The following is a 16675-nucleotide window of genomic DNA, read 5'->3' on the forward strand; positions in this document are numbered from 1 at the left end:
AACAGCTGGAGTTTTATCTTTGCTTTTTACTACTTGAAACTCAATGAGATTGTTTTTCAATTTTTTTAAGGTACATTAAAGGTTTACTTTTACAAATATATCAATTTGTATACATCATGGTTAAATAACCTAATTTTATTATAAAGAATATCACCTTTTAGATTTAGTTTCTTTAGTATATCTACAGGCATAACATAACATTCGCTTCCAAAATTCAGTATAAAATTAATAGTTTTACCATTGATATGTAAGGCATCATCAAAAGAATTTATATCATTACCTGAATTTACACTACCTACAATTAAATTTTCAAATTCAGGCTAAATCTACAGAAGAACTGACATTATCTGACACTAAATTCACTTACAAATACAGAACACATATTAGAAATATGATTATACTTATTACACTTATGACACTGTTTTTGCTAAGCCGGGCAAATCATGACTTCTACCGTTCTTGGAACATAACTTATGTCGATTTCTAAGTGCAGGCCTATTACTCTTCGAATTGGCTGGAGTAGTAGTTTGCACTTTTGCACCTTGAGTTACCATAACGTTTTGATGGATACCATTAACTGAATGATCGCTAGAAATCCTTTTTTATGTAATGGCGCAAGTTCCGAAGATTTATAAATTTGGGAGCATTTCTTAGTATTTAAACTCTCTTCTTTCAATAATCTTTCTTTACGATGTACATCATTTAATCCTCTAATGATTTGATCAAGGATTAAACTTAATCCTTAATTGGTCAAAACCATAATCTTTATTTAAATTTTTAAGTGAGGTTAGAAATTCATCAAATGTTTTTCTCTCTTCTTTTCACACGTAAAAATTTGATGACACAACAAAGTTTCATTTCTAATAGGTGTGCAATATCTTTCAAAAGTCTCTAGTGTTTTATTTATATCTTTTTTATTTACTTCTGCTGCTCCTGACGCTTTAAAATATATTTAAAATTTTTGCTTCCATTTTTACTTTCTTGTACAAAGTAAAGGAAGTACTGTGATCGCGAAAATTCCGGTTTTCAGATATCAACGGAAATATTCATTTTGACCATCCCTGAATCTATTTTGACTAGTTTTGGCGTGATGACTGTACGTACTTATGTATCTCGCATAATTCAAAAACGATTAGCCGTAGGATGTTGAAACTTTGGATTTAGGGCTGTTGTAAGATATAGTTGTGCACCTACTCCTTTTTGATTGCAATTGACTGAACCAAAAGTGTCCAACATAGCCTAAAATCCAAAACAAATTGGATTTTGTACTTTTTCTTAAGTACAGCAATAAGCCCACATTGAGAGATTTTCAACGATTGTCATAAGTGGTACTTATTTTTCATTGGTTCCAGAGTTATAGCCAAATAAAATTTTAATTAATGAAATATTTGGATCTTACAAGGGGAAGGCACATCGGTTCGAATCAGACTTCATCTCTTTTTTTTTTAATTTAAATATATTGATTTATTAATAATTATTAACGTGTGATTGTAATTTTTTTTTACAATAAATAATAAATTCAATAACAATAAAAAAAAATATGAAAAAATATCAGAAATTATTAATGAAATAAAACTTTTATGTACTTTGCAATTTAAAAAAAATGTGCATATGTAATTTAATAGGCGTACAATGAAGTCATGTAGTGTCTACATCAGATTTCTAATATTTATCTTCCAAGTTACTTCGCAGTATTAAAGGAGGTTATTTCAGCTTATCCAATGTGCCGCCTCGGGCTAGGGAATTCTACAGAACTTTTTATGTATCGTTATATTTTATTAAAGAACTTCCCTGTATCATATTTAATACATTACATTTAAAACCGCTCCAATCTACGACTTTGCTATGTTATATATGATCCCGTGGTAAAATATTAAAATAAATACACTTGTAAAAGATACACTGTACGTGTAATGATAACTCTCAGCCATGACGGATGCCACTGCCGTCACGATCACTCTTCCATTACAGTTACAATATTACTACCCTGATCTCCCCGAATTATTAAAAAATAGATCTTTTGTGGGTAAATGACAGACAGGATGAAATTCTCTGTTTGGAAATAAGGAATTACTAGTTAATTGCTGTAAATATTTTCCAAACTCATTTAAATAAAAAAAAAAAAATATATGAATAGTCCAGAAATAAAACATAATATCTTAAGAACAGATGGAACACGATGCAAATAGATTTTTAAACAAATTAAGGAAGTGAAGTCATCCGGAAATTTGGTTATTTAACTCCATGAAAATTCGACGAATACATCAAATAACAGGATAATCGTAGTATAAAACTAAAATTAATCGGATTTCTATGCCTTATTACTTTTTAGTAAAGTTTGTGATTGTGATTTGTGTTTGCGCGAGTAATTTTTAAGAGGATTTTATTAGATATAATACATTATAATTTTATATCTTCACAAATTAGAAACGCAAAATATCGATTTAAGCATTAAGTTATTTATAACTTATTACAATACTTGTAATGATTTAAGCATTGCAACAGTTTTTAAACATTTTTTTTTCGAATATTTTGCCACGAAGTAGGGTGTGCATTCTTCAATGCGTACTACTTACATATACATGTGTGTATATGTAAATGGATATTTAAGCCGTTCGTTAATTGTAGTACTATGTTCTACAGAAACTACTCTGCAGTAGTCTCTGTTTTTAAAAAGAATATTAAACTACACTTAGTTACAGCAAATTTTTATAATTATTTAATTTAAAAATATGATTTGCGTTGTACATTTAAAAAAAGATGTAGTTTTTATTTATTATTTAGTTATGAAATTAAAATTCTCGCTTCATTCTTATATATAAACAGAGTTATCGATTGAACGACCCTGACGAGTATTTCCAAGTATTAATAGTTCAAGAAGGGGATAACAAAAATGTAAAGTAGTCGGAACATTAATATAAATATGCTTTGAATATTATTACGGAATATTTATACTTAAAAAAGTAAACGTTGTTTTTTTTTTTAAATAATGCAAGCAGTATTAAACGGATAAACTAAGCTTCAAACAATATGTCATTGGAATAGTTCAGGAAAAGGTCAGGTAAGGGCGTATCTCTGTAATTAATGAAGAATGACCGAAAAAATTCAAGATAGACACCAATAAATATATTGTCTACTTAAAAAAAAACCTGTCTATTTACAAAATATATTTGTCTACTAGTTAATCGCATTTTTTGAGTGATACAGCAGTTGAAAATTACTCATTTTAAAAGATAATAAAAAAATAAAAATAAAAAGTTAAATTTTTTTTTTTGTTTTTAAAAACATGCTCTTTAAAAAAAGAAAAAAAAATTGCACTCATTTTTTCTCAAGGAAGTACTTTTAAACAAAATTTCTATTTATGCATGATTATAAGAAAAAAAATCGTGGGGTACGCACTCATGTATACCAACCGTACGTTTTTCCTTTTAGTCATGCATAAATAAAAATGTATTTTTTATGTTGAGTAGATTCTGGCTGCTGAATCCTCCCCCGGCATTATATAACATCCAGGAGAATGTGCTCGAGAAAATTCTTTACCCGAGCAACAGATGAGACCCAAGTAATCTTAACTCGGCTAAGATGTCCTGTATGGACATACCAGGGTCACCCACGCTCAACTACTTGGCTCTCCTCAGAAGATCTGTTGGGCTTGCAAGGTCAAATGGTCCGTGTACTACCTGCTCTATGATTGCCAAATCTTTGGAACCATCCGACAAAATTTATACCTGGTTTCGGGTATGAAATTTCTATTAAATCAGAACGAAGGTATAAATCGTCTGTTGCGGTTCCTCTCCACCAGTACAATGAAGAATACGATTTAGTGATTTTTGTCCAATTTATTTATTTTATTTTGTATTTATTGTTGTCACTTGTCTATGTTTATTATATATTATTCCTGTTTCTTTATTGTTTATTTTTATTATTTATTATTTTTGTTGTTTTATATAACACTACCTGATAGTGTTACTGTAGTCGCTACTGACTATAATTGTTGATGCAACTGTAAATAAAAGCATTAAAAAAAAAATTTTTAAAGTAATTTCTTAAAAACAAAATTAGTACGAACTATTATTATTATTTTTTTAAAGCATGTTTTTATAAACGTAAAGAATTTTTTTTTAATTTCCTCTACAGAAGTAAGTTGCTTGAAATCATATTTGAAAAATTAAATTACAAAATTTCTATGCAAGTTTTTTATTTTACCATTATTTAAAAAAAATAATTTTTTGTAGTGTAAGTACTTAAACTGACAAGTAAGTTTTTACTTTTGGTTGTTTTCATTCTTTAGGAAATAAAATAATACTTATATGCAGTTTTATTTTATTTTGTAACCTGGAGTATTAGTTCCCGTTATTATAAACGATACCAGTTACTTATAATTAAATTAGATGGTTAGCGTACATAAATTTTATAAGGTAAGTTTACATTAGTTATATTAAGCTTCAACAGACACTTTATCAACTCATACTGAATCGATAGTCAAAATCAATCAGATACATACCTACATCTTAAGCTCCGTTTCTCAAGATGTTCCCTTTGTATTATTTATATGTATATAAAATATATGAAATGAACAAAGGAATATTCCATTATCACCCGATTTACGTCTCTGTGTAAATTTTCACCATTGTATGACGTTTGGAAATGAGTTTAATTGAGGTTGAAAAATTTGAGAATACGGTTGAACTACTGTAAGTTAAAGAAAAGCACGTAAAATTAGATTGTGTTTGGATAACGATGAATAAACTGTTCAGATCGAAATATAGTATATCATTTTTACGAATTAATTATCGATCAATAATGAACTGATCATTTCCGGGGTGAAAATCTCTGATTTATGGAGCCAATGTATCCTAGGTTTTGATCTGACTGAGAGGATGATAGTCTATAGATTAGCTCAGCAACATGAACCTTTTCATGTTCTCCGCAAAATGACCTAATCACTAAAATTTATATTTAGTAAATCTAGGTTTCTTAAACTCTTATAAAATTCAATTGTTTTAATTATTTCGTGTTTGTAATTCTAAAATATTTTTTCTTTTCAGAAATAACTTATTTTATCTTAAAAAATATATTTACAGTTACTTTTTTACTTTCATGCTGTATAATATAATTTATATATATATATATATATATATATATATATATGAGAATGTGACCCGCCGAGTCAGTCTAACTGTTAAACCCATCATCGAAATGTCAGCTGATTTTCGAAGTCGACAGTTCTAAGGTTCGAGTCCTTGTAAAGGTTGAGCTTCAATTAACCACACGTCTCAGGAGCGGTCGACCTGTTCCAGATTAGCCGGTACATTTACGCTTATATTGCATTACGACAAACCTGGCAAGCCGGTGGTAGGAGCGATTGCACTGGCCTGTGTACATACACCCAACCCGGCAGTAGCTGTAAAACTGGTTAGAGAAAACAACATTTACGGGAATGTAAGCTAATCGGGTTGCGACTGACGTGCTGTTACGCTCTTAGTTCGGTTAAGTTCTTTAGTTTAGTTCGGTTTTGTTCTTTGTTTTCGTTAATCCGGTGTTTTATTTCATTCATTTAGTTTGTTTTATCTGAACTGTTTTGCTGTTTGACTGTCTTACCCGGCGGTTGTTTAGCGTCGCTAGGTGAAGTGAACCTAAACCCACCGGGTTGGTCTAGTGGTTAACGCGTCTTCCCAAATCAGCTGATTTGGAAGTCGAGAGTTACAGCGTTCAAGTCCTAGTAAAGCCAGTTATTTTTACACGGATTTGAATACTAGATCGTGGATACCGGTGTTCTTTGGTGGTTTCAATTAACAACACATCTCAGGAATGGTCGAACTGAGAATGTACAAGACTTACACTTCATTTACACTCATACATATCATCCTCATTCATCCTCTGCAGAATTATCTAAACGGTAGTTACCGGAGGCTAAACAGGAAAAAGAAAGAAAGAAGGTGAAGTGAACCTTTGGGATATTTTGCTAACTTTTTTATATTTTGACTGTATATGAGTTTTGTAGTGAAATCTAGTTACGATAATATTGTTTTAGTGGCCCCGCATCAAATTTAAGCTTTTTATTGTGAATTACGGAATTTAATTTTGTTGTGTCGGCTGTTTGTTTACACCGGTACAGCTGTTTCAACTTGTTTTTAATGACATTGCTTTTTTACTGGTAATACAATTTTTTTGGCTATTCTGTTATTCCACGTTCTGGTGGGTCACGAGGTGTGACCTCGCATTCTTCGATCTCAATTGGTATATCGGGGAGCTGATGCCCCAGTCGAGAGTGGCTGAAAGAGGGGGCTTTACGAACAGCTGTAGTACATATTAAAGACCTGGATGCCGAGGTGACGAGGAATGAGGTTATGACCGCGATCAAGTCATCCACCTCTTTTGAGTGACACTACCTCTGCTAAGGTTACGTTGTTGAGGCCGGCGTTAGGTTGCACTCAAAATGCCACGGTGGTTCTGTCGCCAGTTGAAGCACGGTGGCTGACGGCCGGTGGGAGAATATTCGTTGGTTGGCAATCGTGCCGAGCTGAAGGAGGCCGGAGGTAAACTGCTTCAGATGCTGGGAGGTTGGACACACAGCCTCCACATGTAAGGGAATAGACAAGAGCCGTGCCTGCTATAATTGTGGTGGACTTTGGCATGACTTTACATACGTGTAAACACATCTTTTACAGGTGCATACGCTGGTTACAGACGAAGGAGAAGCTGGGACTAGTACTCATTCCAAAGAATACTATCAACTTCACGCTGACAGGAAAAGAAGAATGGGCTGCGGTTGAAAAGCTTGCCGCTAACATCATACAGCAAAAGGTGGTAGAACTTTGTGGATGAGGTGCGGATTAATGTAGATGTACCAGCCAGGATGGAAGACCTACGCTTGAGCATAAATGCCTGGAATAAGACCTTCAAGACAGTGGAGAAGAAATCGACCGGATAGAAAAGGGCTGACGGAGCGCCTCCTGCTGAGCCGTCGCACGTCCGCGCTTGCGTGGATGGTCGACGCTGATGATGCACGGGGACTCTCGATCCCCTGAGCTCGAAGGCACCTCCCGGGGCTGTGTTATGCTTAATTGCGAGTCAGCCCCCGGGAGGGGAATTGGTGAGATAGGAGGTTTAGTCGGTAGAACCCCGATTCACCAAAAAAAAAAGAAAAGCTAATCGGGTTATATTTTTTTTTTTTTGCGAGCTTCTTTCATATCTTGACGTTTCATGACCCCTCTAATAAAAACACACATTTAAGATTAAAAATTTCAAGAAGGATCTATGTACATACGTATGTATGTTGGTCTGTTTTTGATATCTCCAAACTAGATAGATGAATTGTATGAAATTTGAAATTACTATTTACATATATGGGACAATGATGTCGTTTAAATCAGGTCACAATTGATTTATAGTTATTATGTTTTTTTTATTCGATTTTAATCCTACATTTAAAATGACTAAATCGGATTAAAATCAAAGAAAACAGTTGATATATTAAATAGTACTCACTTCGGCTTGGTCAAAGGTTGAAAAGAGTAGGCTTTTGATCGGTGAACACCTGTATCATAATATAAAAATCTGTTTAATAATTATCCTCATTATGATACAGGTTCCACCGAATAATTCAAACGTTATAATACAGCCGTAGAAAAAAAGTATTTTTACAACTAATAATGCATCTTAAGACGCATCATTAACACTAGCATTTAAAACTGCATCTTAAGATGTATTTAGATATTTGTACGCATCAGATATCCGTATCATCGATCAGTTAAAACGATGATTATACATCTTGTATCGCTAAACATACTATCGATTAACTGAAATTTAATAAATAATGGACTGATGAAATAGTTTATATCGTAACTTTATGTATCATAACTTTCTACGGCGATAAGATGTACATGCAACTGTGGTTACATTTTTATAGAATGCTTTATTTAATATTATTAAAATAGTTAATGCATTTAAAATAAGGAATAATTTGATTCTATAAAACTTAACAAAATCTCATTTTAAGATTCCTGTGGTAGTATTATCATGTTGATATGGCAATTCAAGTAACTGATCTTGCTGATGCGAGTTGTAAAGTAAAAATAAGAAAGTTCTCTTATCTTGCCGAATAAATATTAAATAAACAAAAGTAGAGATATGTAATATATATACAAACATACATATATATTCATATAGTTAAAGATCACATGAAGAAAAAGGTTTGGACTAGATTTATTCTCACTTTAGAAGTATTTTAAAGCAACTTGTAAACAAATACTGTTAAAAATAGCTAATCATAAATAATATTTGTACTTCTGTCGATATTGTGCTGATGAATTTTAACTGTTCTGTAGCCAAAAATCAGTATCGATTTGACGTAAGAGTTATAAACAAAAAGATATAGAAATTAAGTAATTTTTTACAATCGATAACCATTTTAAATTTATTTTTGTTTTGGTAAAGTTGAATTTTATTTTTTACTTTCTACAACTTACAAGAGGCTTTGTAAATTTTATTAATTATTATTTATCAGTATAAGTAATAAAACTAATAAAATTTTTTTAACCGATTAAAATTCAACGTAATTTGTTTTGAGAATTATTTTTTACATTTTACTTTACCAATACGTTTCGAACTACAGTAATTTAAAATTTCTTTCCTTGATATTGGTAAAAATAAAAAAATAATTTTCGAAACATAATGCAACTTCTTCAATTGTTGATGCCAAATTAAGGTAAGATGCTTATTATTGGAAAACAGATAAATAAATTATAATTAACAATTTAAGATTACTAGTTACACATACCGTATAATAATTACGTACAATTAAAATTTTCACAAATTGTATTCTTCATTTTATAAACGCTCTTTATTTTATACATAAATTATATTTCATATGAATAAACAACCTAGTGTTTAATGAAAGTAATAAATCTAAAATTGTTAAATGACAGACAAAGAGGAAATGAGTGTGATATGCAATCATTTATATCTTCATAGACAGCCCTGTTTGGGAGATAGTACTATACATAATGTAATAAATTAGAAGTTTATTAGTTTTTCGTGTACAACTTCACAAGTTACAGTGTAAACAGTTCCTTTTATTATTTTAGGATTTTTATTTATTAAATAAAAATCATGTCAAATTTTTAATATTGTAGTGTTAACAACTGACTTTTCATCGATTCCTTATGAACATAACTTGACTAACGTAAGTTACTTGGATATAAAATATAAACTATCATATATAATTGAGCGTAACTGTTACATCGCACAAATTATATAAATGTTTGTTTATGCTTTAGGTAAAATTTAGTAAAACAATAGTATATCATTTATGAGGTGACTGATTAAATTTTTATCCAATTATTAGTAAATGATATTATCTTATTTTGACCGTTATTGTTTGAACGGAATTGTTATACGTACAATCATTGCTATTTCTGAATTTCATACTTTTGACTTCGTACAGGTTGTATCGTAATATAAAATCTAACTTGATATCGTTTGGATCAATTTAATTTTTTCTTTCTAGAGAATATAATAAATCAGTTTATTCATAGACAATACACACATGTTCACCCGTACATTTGCATATAAAAAACATCCATCGAAACAAATATTTTTCCAAAGCATTGTACTTTTACTAAAGCAAAACGTGAATTTTATTTAATAATTTTTGACTCGCATTAGTCTTACAGATTACAGTAGCAGCATAGCAATATTTACTCTCGCTTAAGTCATTCACTTGGTAGAACAATAACCGACATAGAAAAGTTTTCCAGTTTGATTTTTAATTTGGGTTTATTGCTATCTTTTATTATTTTTATTACTTTCGTCTTTTATAGTTCATTATTTCCTACATTGAGGTTGAGAAAAGAATTTGAAAAAGAGTTTTTGTCCGATTGCAATTTACGACAACACAGTCTAGATATTCCATTTGCACAAACTGTATATGAACGATTTCATTCATTACCTTGCTGTTACTTAACCTTTTGTTCAAATGGGAAAGTAAATACAGGAATTCGGGTAAAAATAATTTATTACGAATATCATTTAAGTTAAGTTTCGTTAATAAATTTTACTGAATTAATATTACTTAATAATACATTTTTGCGTTTTTTATTAGGCGGAATGTTTTTAAATGTATTATTTCCTATGAAAAGAGAAGATTAAGATTTTATATTACGGTAAATTATTATTATTACTTTAAAATTAATTATTATCTACTATGTATAATGTAGACTTAAATAAAAGTAAATAATTTAAACTAATGAACAATTTAAGAATTGAAAATTATCCTTGAGTCAAGGACTAACGTGGTAAACGCTATTCAGTCTTCATTTCACAACAAAAAGAGGTTATATGGTTGTCACCCACACGCAATCACCCTTAATAACATATATCAGTGAAGATAATTATCACTGACTGAAATTTTAACCGGTATAAACTGGATGATACCCTGCAATCTACCAATAAATAACGACCCAACACTAGGTTTCCTGAAAACTCCTTCCTACAACATAGTATAATAGAAATGTTTTAATTAAAAACTTAATTAATTTAATTTAAGTGTAGGATCTATGTTGATATGTAACATTACTATTAATCAATTAATGGTAAATTATTTATCGATTAAGCGGATTTCTTTAAACAGCGACATGAAGTTAAGCAATTTCTCATTTTGAGTTTGGGTAAAACTAAATACATAAATAATTTTGAGCAATTGACAGTTTAAAAGGGAATTTTAATTTTAGAATAAAAAAGAAAAGAATAAACAAAAGCTTAAAAAATGTTCAACAATTTTTTTTTAATTTAAAGAAACAATATCAATATCGCTTTGTGACTTAGGAGTTTTTTTGGATAATCTTAGGATTCATGTTTATTAAATAATTTTATACAAAAACATATATAAGTCTGTGAAATTTGTAAAGTTATTGTTTAGAATTATTTTTACAAAAATTATATTACTGATTCCACTTCGGTCGTGGATATTTTGTTTTACAGTTATAACATAAGTTATAACTAATATTTTATATTTATATAAGAATGATGCTACTCAAACTATTTAAAATCTATAACTTTTAATTTATTTTTCTAGAGTATTGCAATACTTAATAAAAGTACAGAAATACTAATAAATAATAAACTATTTATTATTTATTTGAAAACTGGAAACATTTTTTTATACAACCACTGAATTTTGTATGGTTTAATTTATGCAAATGTCTGAAACGTGTTTACATAAAATTTGTTGGCAATGACACATTATTATTATTTTAAATATATGATTTTTCATTAATGAAAATAAAATTTACATAAATTTATGCATACAATAATTATAACGATATAAATATTAATCATGTCAACATCTCATCAAGAAAATTGAATCAGAAATAACTTAAATGTTTTGGGGTTTTATGCTATCATCAGGAGAATTTAAAAAGAAATTACAACACATTTATGTTGATATTTTCAAACGTTTTGTATTAAAATTTCTAGGATAAAAATTTTGACAAAGACGGGCGTATTAGTTTGACAATAATATTATAAATGTGCATTTAATTTCTGAAGCTCCCGAGGTTTTTGTATGAGATCGATTTTAAATTATTTGTATTTATTCTATTCAGTGGTATTACGACACTGTTTGATTATGTGATAATAATAATCATAATAAAAAAAATAATAAAAATAATAATAATACTGTAAATTTAAGGAGAGGTTAGTTTTGCTCACCCTCCAAGAAGAACATTTACACCGGCATGAAGAGGCGGTGTTGTTGTCATATTTCTGTGTTCTGCCACTGGCGCTCTTTCCCTTGCAGCCGAAAGTAATGCTAAACGTTGTGCAGAAGGAAGCCCACTTATCATTATATATTTCATTAACGTTTCATAACAACATACATATGTTTTTAATAATTCAAATTAAAATTATTTATAAAATTTTCTATAAAAATATCATTAGTTATAATTTATAGGCTGATAATAACATGGACGGAAACAAGGCACATAATACATTAACTAGTGCGTCCATTAAATAAATTATTAATGTTTTTCAATATTATTCATACATTTAACCTGTTACTTTTTATTGCACGTTCATTTAATTTATCATAAAAAACTGAATTCTGTAAATACGATATCTTTTGTTTTTATCTTAGATAAAAACAAATTTGGTTAAAATAAATCTGTAAGAAAAAATTCTGTTTACATCCATTCTTAGACAACAAAATTTTAAATATTCTGTAAAGATCAATCGCTTTAAAAAATAATTCGGTTACATAACACAATTTATATTCATGTTAAAATAATATTATATTTTAAAATAACTTAATATAAAAATATTTTTAAAAGCTATTTTATACCATTTTTCTTGTATTAAGAGCACTTATTTCACAACATAAAGGCAACTCTGTTATTGAATCTGTTAAAAAGCATGCGCTAGAAGATAGAAACAATTCACTTATTACTTTGAGGTGCTGCTACCTAACGTTTAACAGTTGAATTTCTACCCATGTATACTGTAAAATCGATGGTTAAGCGTTTGTTTGACATTTTTCAAAACATTACAATTATTTATCGCCAGAAAAATTAACAGAACACTTTTATTCTATTTAATGATAACAGGCATAATTGAGAAATCCGTTCTATAAGTTTACTTAACCGACTAAATTGTTTAAATTATTTTTTTATGTAGTTGTAACAACGATTACCGGTCATTACTTTAATAAAGAAACTCAGATAAAAACATAAATGAAAAACATTCCAACCCTAATATAAAAATCAAACTCGAGACGTTCAATATAGTTTTTTTTTCTCTAAGGTACAAATATTTATTATAATTTTTTTATGTAAGATTGGGTCTTAACAACTATGATAATTAGCCCGGTGGAAATTGGTAGCGAAAAGATGTCATGCCCGATCATCGGGTTTCGAACCGGGGACCTCCGCTGACTACGGAGGTTTTTTTGAAAAAAGATTCTTATATTTTTATCGGTCATTTTTTTAATTTTCCTTTAAACTCACAGACTAATTCCCGGATTTATAAGTAGTTTTTAGTAACTATTTTATTATGATTATTTACTTGTACGTTTTGAATATTTTGAGTTTGAATGAATGAATTTTCTTAACAGCCGAATAAAATTTTTAAATTTCCTTTCAATGCTGAATTAACTTAAAAATTAAATACGTAACATCTAGTTTATAAATATTTTCTAAAACGGTTCAATATAAAATAACATTATTATTTGTTCGATTAGACTTTCTAATAGCTTTTGCTTGTATGTAGGTAATGGGTATGCTAACCCCGAGCTGGTGATTGAACTCGGTTCAACCTTTTGCATAATAATCGGCTCATTTGCCAACATTCTACCAAGGTAACTTATCGTAAAAAAACGAGTAAATTAAATCGGGAAAAAAAAATTTTCCTGATAATTGTTTAAGACGTCTAACTGGTATAGTAATATTTTTTGGAAGTTGTTTATTCTTTTATTTTGCTGGAAAAAACAGCCAAGTAGATAGGAAAAAGGAACTTAAAATAACAATGTTATTATTTTTGTAGTCTATAGTCCGTTTGATGCAATTAAATTAACAACTTTTATATCCAATAAAAAACTTTATAATAAGAACAAACGAGTAATTAAGCTATCAGAAATTTTGAGACTTGTTCATCGAATTTATTTTATTGTATCAAATATACTTACTTAAACAAAAATATCGATCTCTAAAATACCTTCTTTTTATTTAAATAATAAACGTTCATTAAGATCATTATCGGAATCAGTACAAGAAACATAATCTATAATTGTTGGTATTATCAAACATTTACCTTGCATATATTCTTAATTTACATGAAATTATTCACATGATCACTTTACTTTCCTGGCATCATAGCTCAGGGCTATGCAGCAAGATGGACAGTATGGCAATCAGTCAAAAAACTGAGTACGGGTTGTGTTTCATTTACCAACGTTCATGACCCCAAAAAACAAAAAATGGTTGAAAGTAAGTACATAAATTACTTCCAACATTTTGTACTTACCAATATGTACTTGTAATACCAATATGTACTTCCACATACATATTGTGTTACGTACAATATGTACGTGTTTGAAGCTTAATAACGTTTGATTGGATAAGTCTATTTTGATGAGATTTTGTACAGAGACTCTTGTACATGAGATAAGCTGTTAAAATTTTAGGGACGATATCTCCTCGGGGTGAGGTAGATAGTTTTTTGGGGTCAATTTTCCCAAAAATTTGCAAACACAACCCTACTTTATATTACGCTCAGTACATGCGTGATGGTTTTTTTACCGTTTAAAAGAAAAGTTTGCCCCAGAAAAAAGCTATCTTTTTATTTACTGTATATGTTTAATAGAATTTTTTTATGTTTTCTTAGGCATAGTAGTAGTGGAAGTGACCCTAAAAAATACTTTGGGGGCTTAATTGAGGGTGGGGGAGCCGATCAACTTTTAAAAATATAGATTTTTTGAATTTTTAAAATCCTTTTTTTGGTTTAAACTTTTAATATTATTAAAAGTATAAAAAATAAACGTTTTATTATAATAAAATTTCATCGTTCTCACTCATTCCCAAAAAAATATATCTTTGGTAACTTTTTATTGGGTGTACATTTTTCAGTAGAATTTTTTTTTAGTTTATCTCATTTAACACAGTAGACGTAGAAAAATCAAACATTTTTCTTGTAAGGTGTTTTTAGAGGTGGTGGATCAGAAAAAAATACCAAATACAAATATAGAAAATATACAGATATACAAAATTTTTAAACTGTTTTTGGTTTATTTAAAATGTCATGATAATTTTACGATAAAATTTTATCATAAACTACCCCCACCCCCAAAAATAGAATCTTAGGTAGCTTTTTTCATGTATCATGATTTTTTCACTATACAAGAATAAATAACTAATGCCAGGAAAGTATTACAACTTCTTATTTAATAGACAAGTAGAAGAAAAATCAAGAAATTTTATTAACGATGTTTAAAATTATTTAAATTACTTTAATTTACCTAAAATTTTGTGCATTATCATCTTTATATTCAATTAAATATATATTAAATTTATATTTAATATATAAATTATATGATATATATATGTTACGGTAAATTTGATTAATCCGGTGATTATGCATAATTAACGGGTAGTTTGTTTAATCGCCTCCAATGTTGTAGAATTTAATACATATATAACAATTCATTAAATATATCGATCATTTTACATATTCTCTATGTTCACATATTTTAAATATTAAAATAACAATTCGACTATAAACAGAAATAACTGAATATATTATTTAAATATTCAAAACATTACTCTTAATTAGTCGAGGTTAGCGAGCGAAGCGAGTGTAGGCTATGTTTGGTTAGATATGTTGATTATGTGTACTGACGAATCGTATAAGTTATTACATAACCTACACTCGCTAACGTAGTCTAATTAACGTTAAATATACAAATTATATATGTTATTCTTCAATGTTGGAGGCGATAATTCAAATTCACCGGTAATTATGCGTAATCACCGGATTAATAAAATTTACCTTACCATATGTTTAAAATTATTATACATATGTATACTAATACACAGATATATACAAATCAATATGCATAATATATATATATTTGTTATCTTTTTTATTTATTATGAACTAAAGGAATTAAATTAATAAAAATTTTGTTAATGCAATTATGTAACTTCACCAATTATTCAGAAAGACGATATTTTAAAATCATAAGCGTACATTAGAATAATTATTATAATAAAAACTAAATATTTTTATAAATAAAGTAAAAATCGGAAGTGATTTATGAAATAATAAAAAAGCTAAATTTAAAGAATAACTCATAATTTTTTCGCAAGATTTCCTTATCTCAGTCCAAAAACGATCCATACCTTTTGAAAATTTTAAATATTTCCTACAAATTTAAAAAAATTGTTCATTATTTCGAGACAGTATGGAAAAAAAGAAAAAGAAATAAAAACGTGTTATACATGTTGATATAAATCGTGATGATATAAAACACCGCTTAGGTATTCCACTGCCGATGATTGGGCGGGGACTCCCATGGGATTTTCTTGGAACTTGGTATTGGGACGTAAATAAAGACCGTAGTCCCCAGTGGAGGATCCCTTTGGGGTTTCTCACTTGAGGCGTGGTGTAAAGACCGAGTCCCAGTGAGGGGAATACCTATAGGATCCCCTCATTAGAGGCATGGCGCAGAACTTAAAGACCGTATCCCGGCTACCTGGGGGAACTATGGTTCTCGACGAGGTAGCTTGAGGCGATAGCACCCCCCGGAGCTGTGTTTGTGCTTAGTTTAGTGTCCGGATCCAGGGGTGGGATAAAAATGACGAACTCAAAAAATAAAAATGATATAAAACGTGCTTCCTGTTTATACAAATTAAGTTAACTATATTTCTTAAAAAAGTCTTTTTTCCATTTAAAAGTTTAATTTTAAAAAAAAAAATGAACAGTAGAATAAAATAGATAATAAAAACTGATAATGAAAACAAAAAAAATATACGAAAGGAATTATTACAGCATACAAAATATTTACCCATATTTTAGTTTTCATCTACTGGCCAATTTACATGGAAAAAGGGAGTTTTTGTTTTCCATGATGGAAGTTCTGAGTTCAGTCAGAACCTCCACCGTGAGTTCTGATCCAATCAGAGTT

General features: G+C 29.3%; 2 protein-coding genes across 4 annotated transcripts in view; one reads left to right on the forward strand and one right to left on the reverse strand.

The window, feature by feature from the left end:
• s-cup (spermiogenesis-related protein stanley-cup) overlaps nucleotides 1–16675 on the reverse strand; it is a 51003-nt gene that overhangs the window by 11184 nt on the left and 23144 nt on the right. The window contains exons 1-2 of one of the 3 annotated variants that reach the window (XM_075360817.1): nucleotides 12341–12390; nucleotides 11713–11812 (exon numbers count right to left, since the gene is read on the reverse strand). The exons of 1 other annotated variant lie outside the window; for it this stretch is intronic. In XM_075360817.1, coding sequence (XP_075216932.1) covers nucleotides 11713–11762 — 50 coding nt within the window. In that variant the 5' untranslated portion in view covers nucleotides 11763–11812; nucleotides 12341–12390. Of the gene's footprint in view, nucleotides 1–11712; nucleotides 11996–12340; nucleotides 12391–16675 lie in introns of those variants that run through there. One more of the 3 variants, XM_075360816.1, reaches the window with a different exon arrangement.
• fdl (beta acetylhexosaminidase fused lobes) overlaps nucleotides 9050–16675 on the forward strand; it is a 55602-nt gene continuing 47976 nt past the window's right edge. Inside the window, exon 1 of the mRNA XM_075360814.1 lies at nucleotides 9050–9187. The gene's annotated coding sequence lies outside the window, so the exon portion shown is untranslated. The remainder of the gene's footprint in view (nucleotides 9188–16675) is intronic.

The sequence above is a fragment of the Lycorma delicatula genome, chromosome 3, assembly GCF_047948215.1.
Source record: "Lycorma delicatula isolate Av1 chromosome 3, ASM4794821v1, whole genome shotgun sequence".
Classification (NCBI taxonomy): domain Eukaryota; kingdom Metazoa; phylum Arthropoda; class Insecta; order Hemiptera; family Fulgoridae; genus Lycorma; species Lycorma delicatula.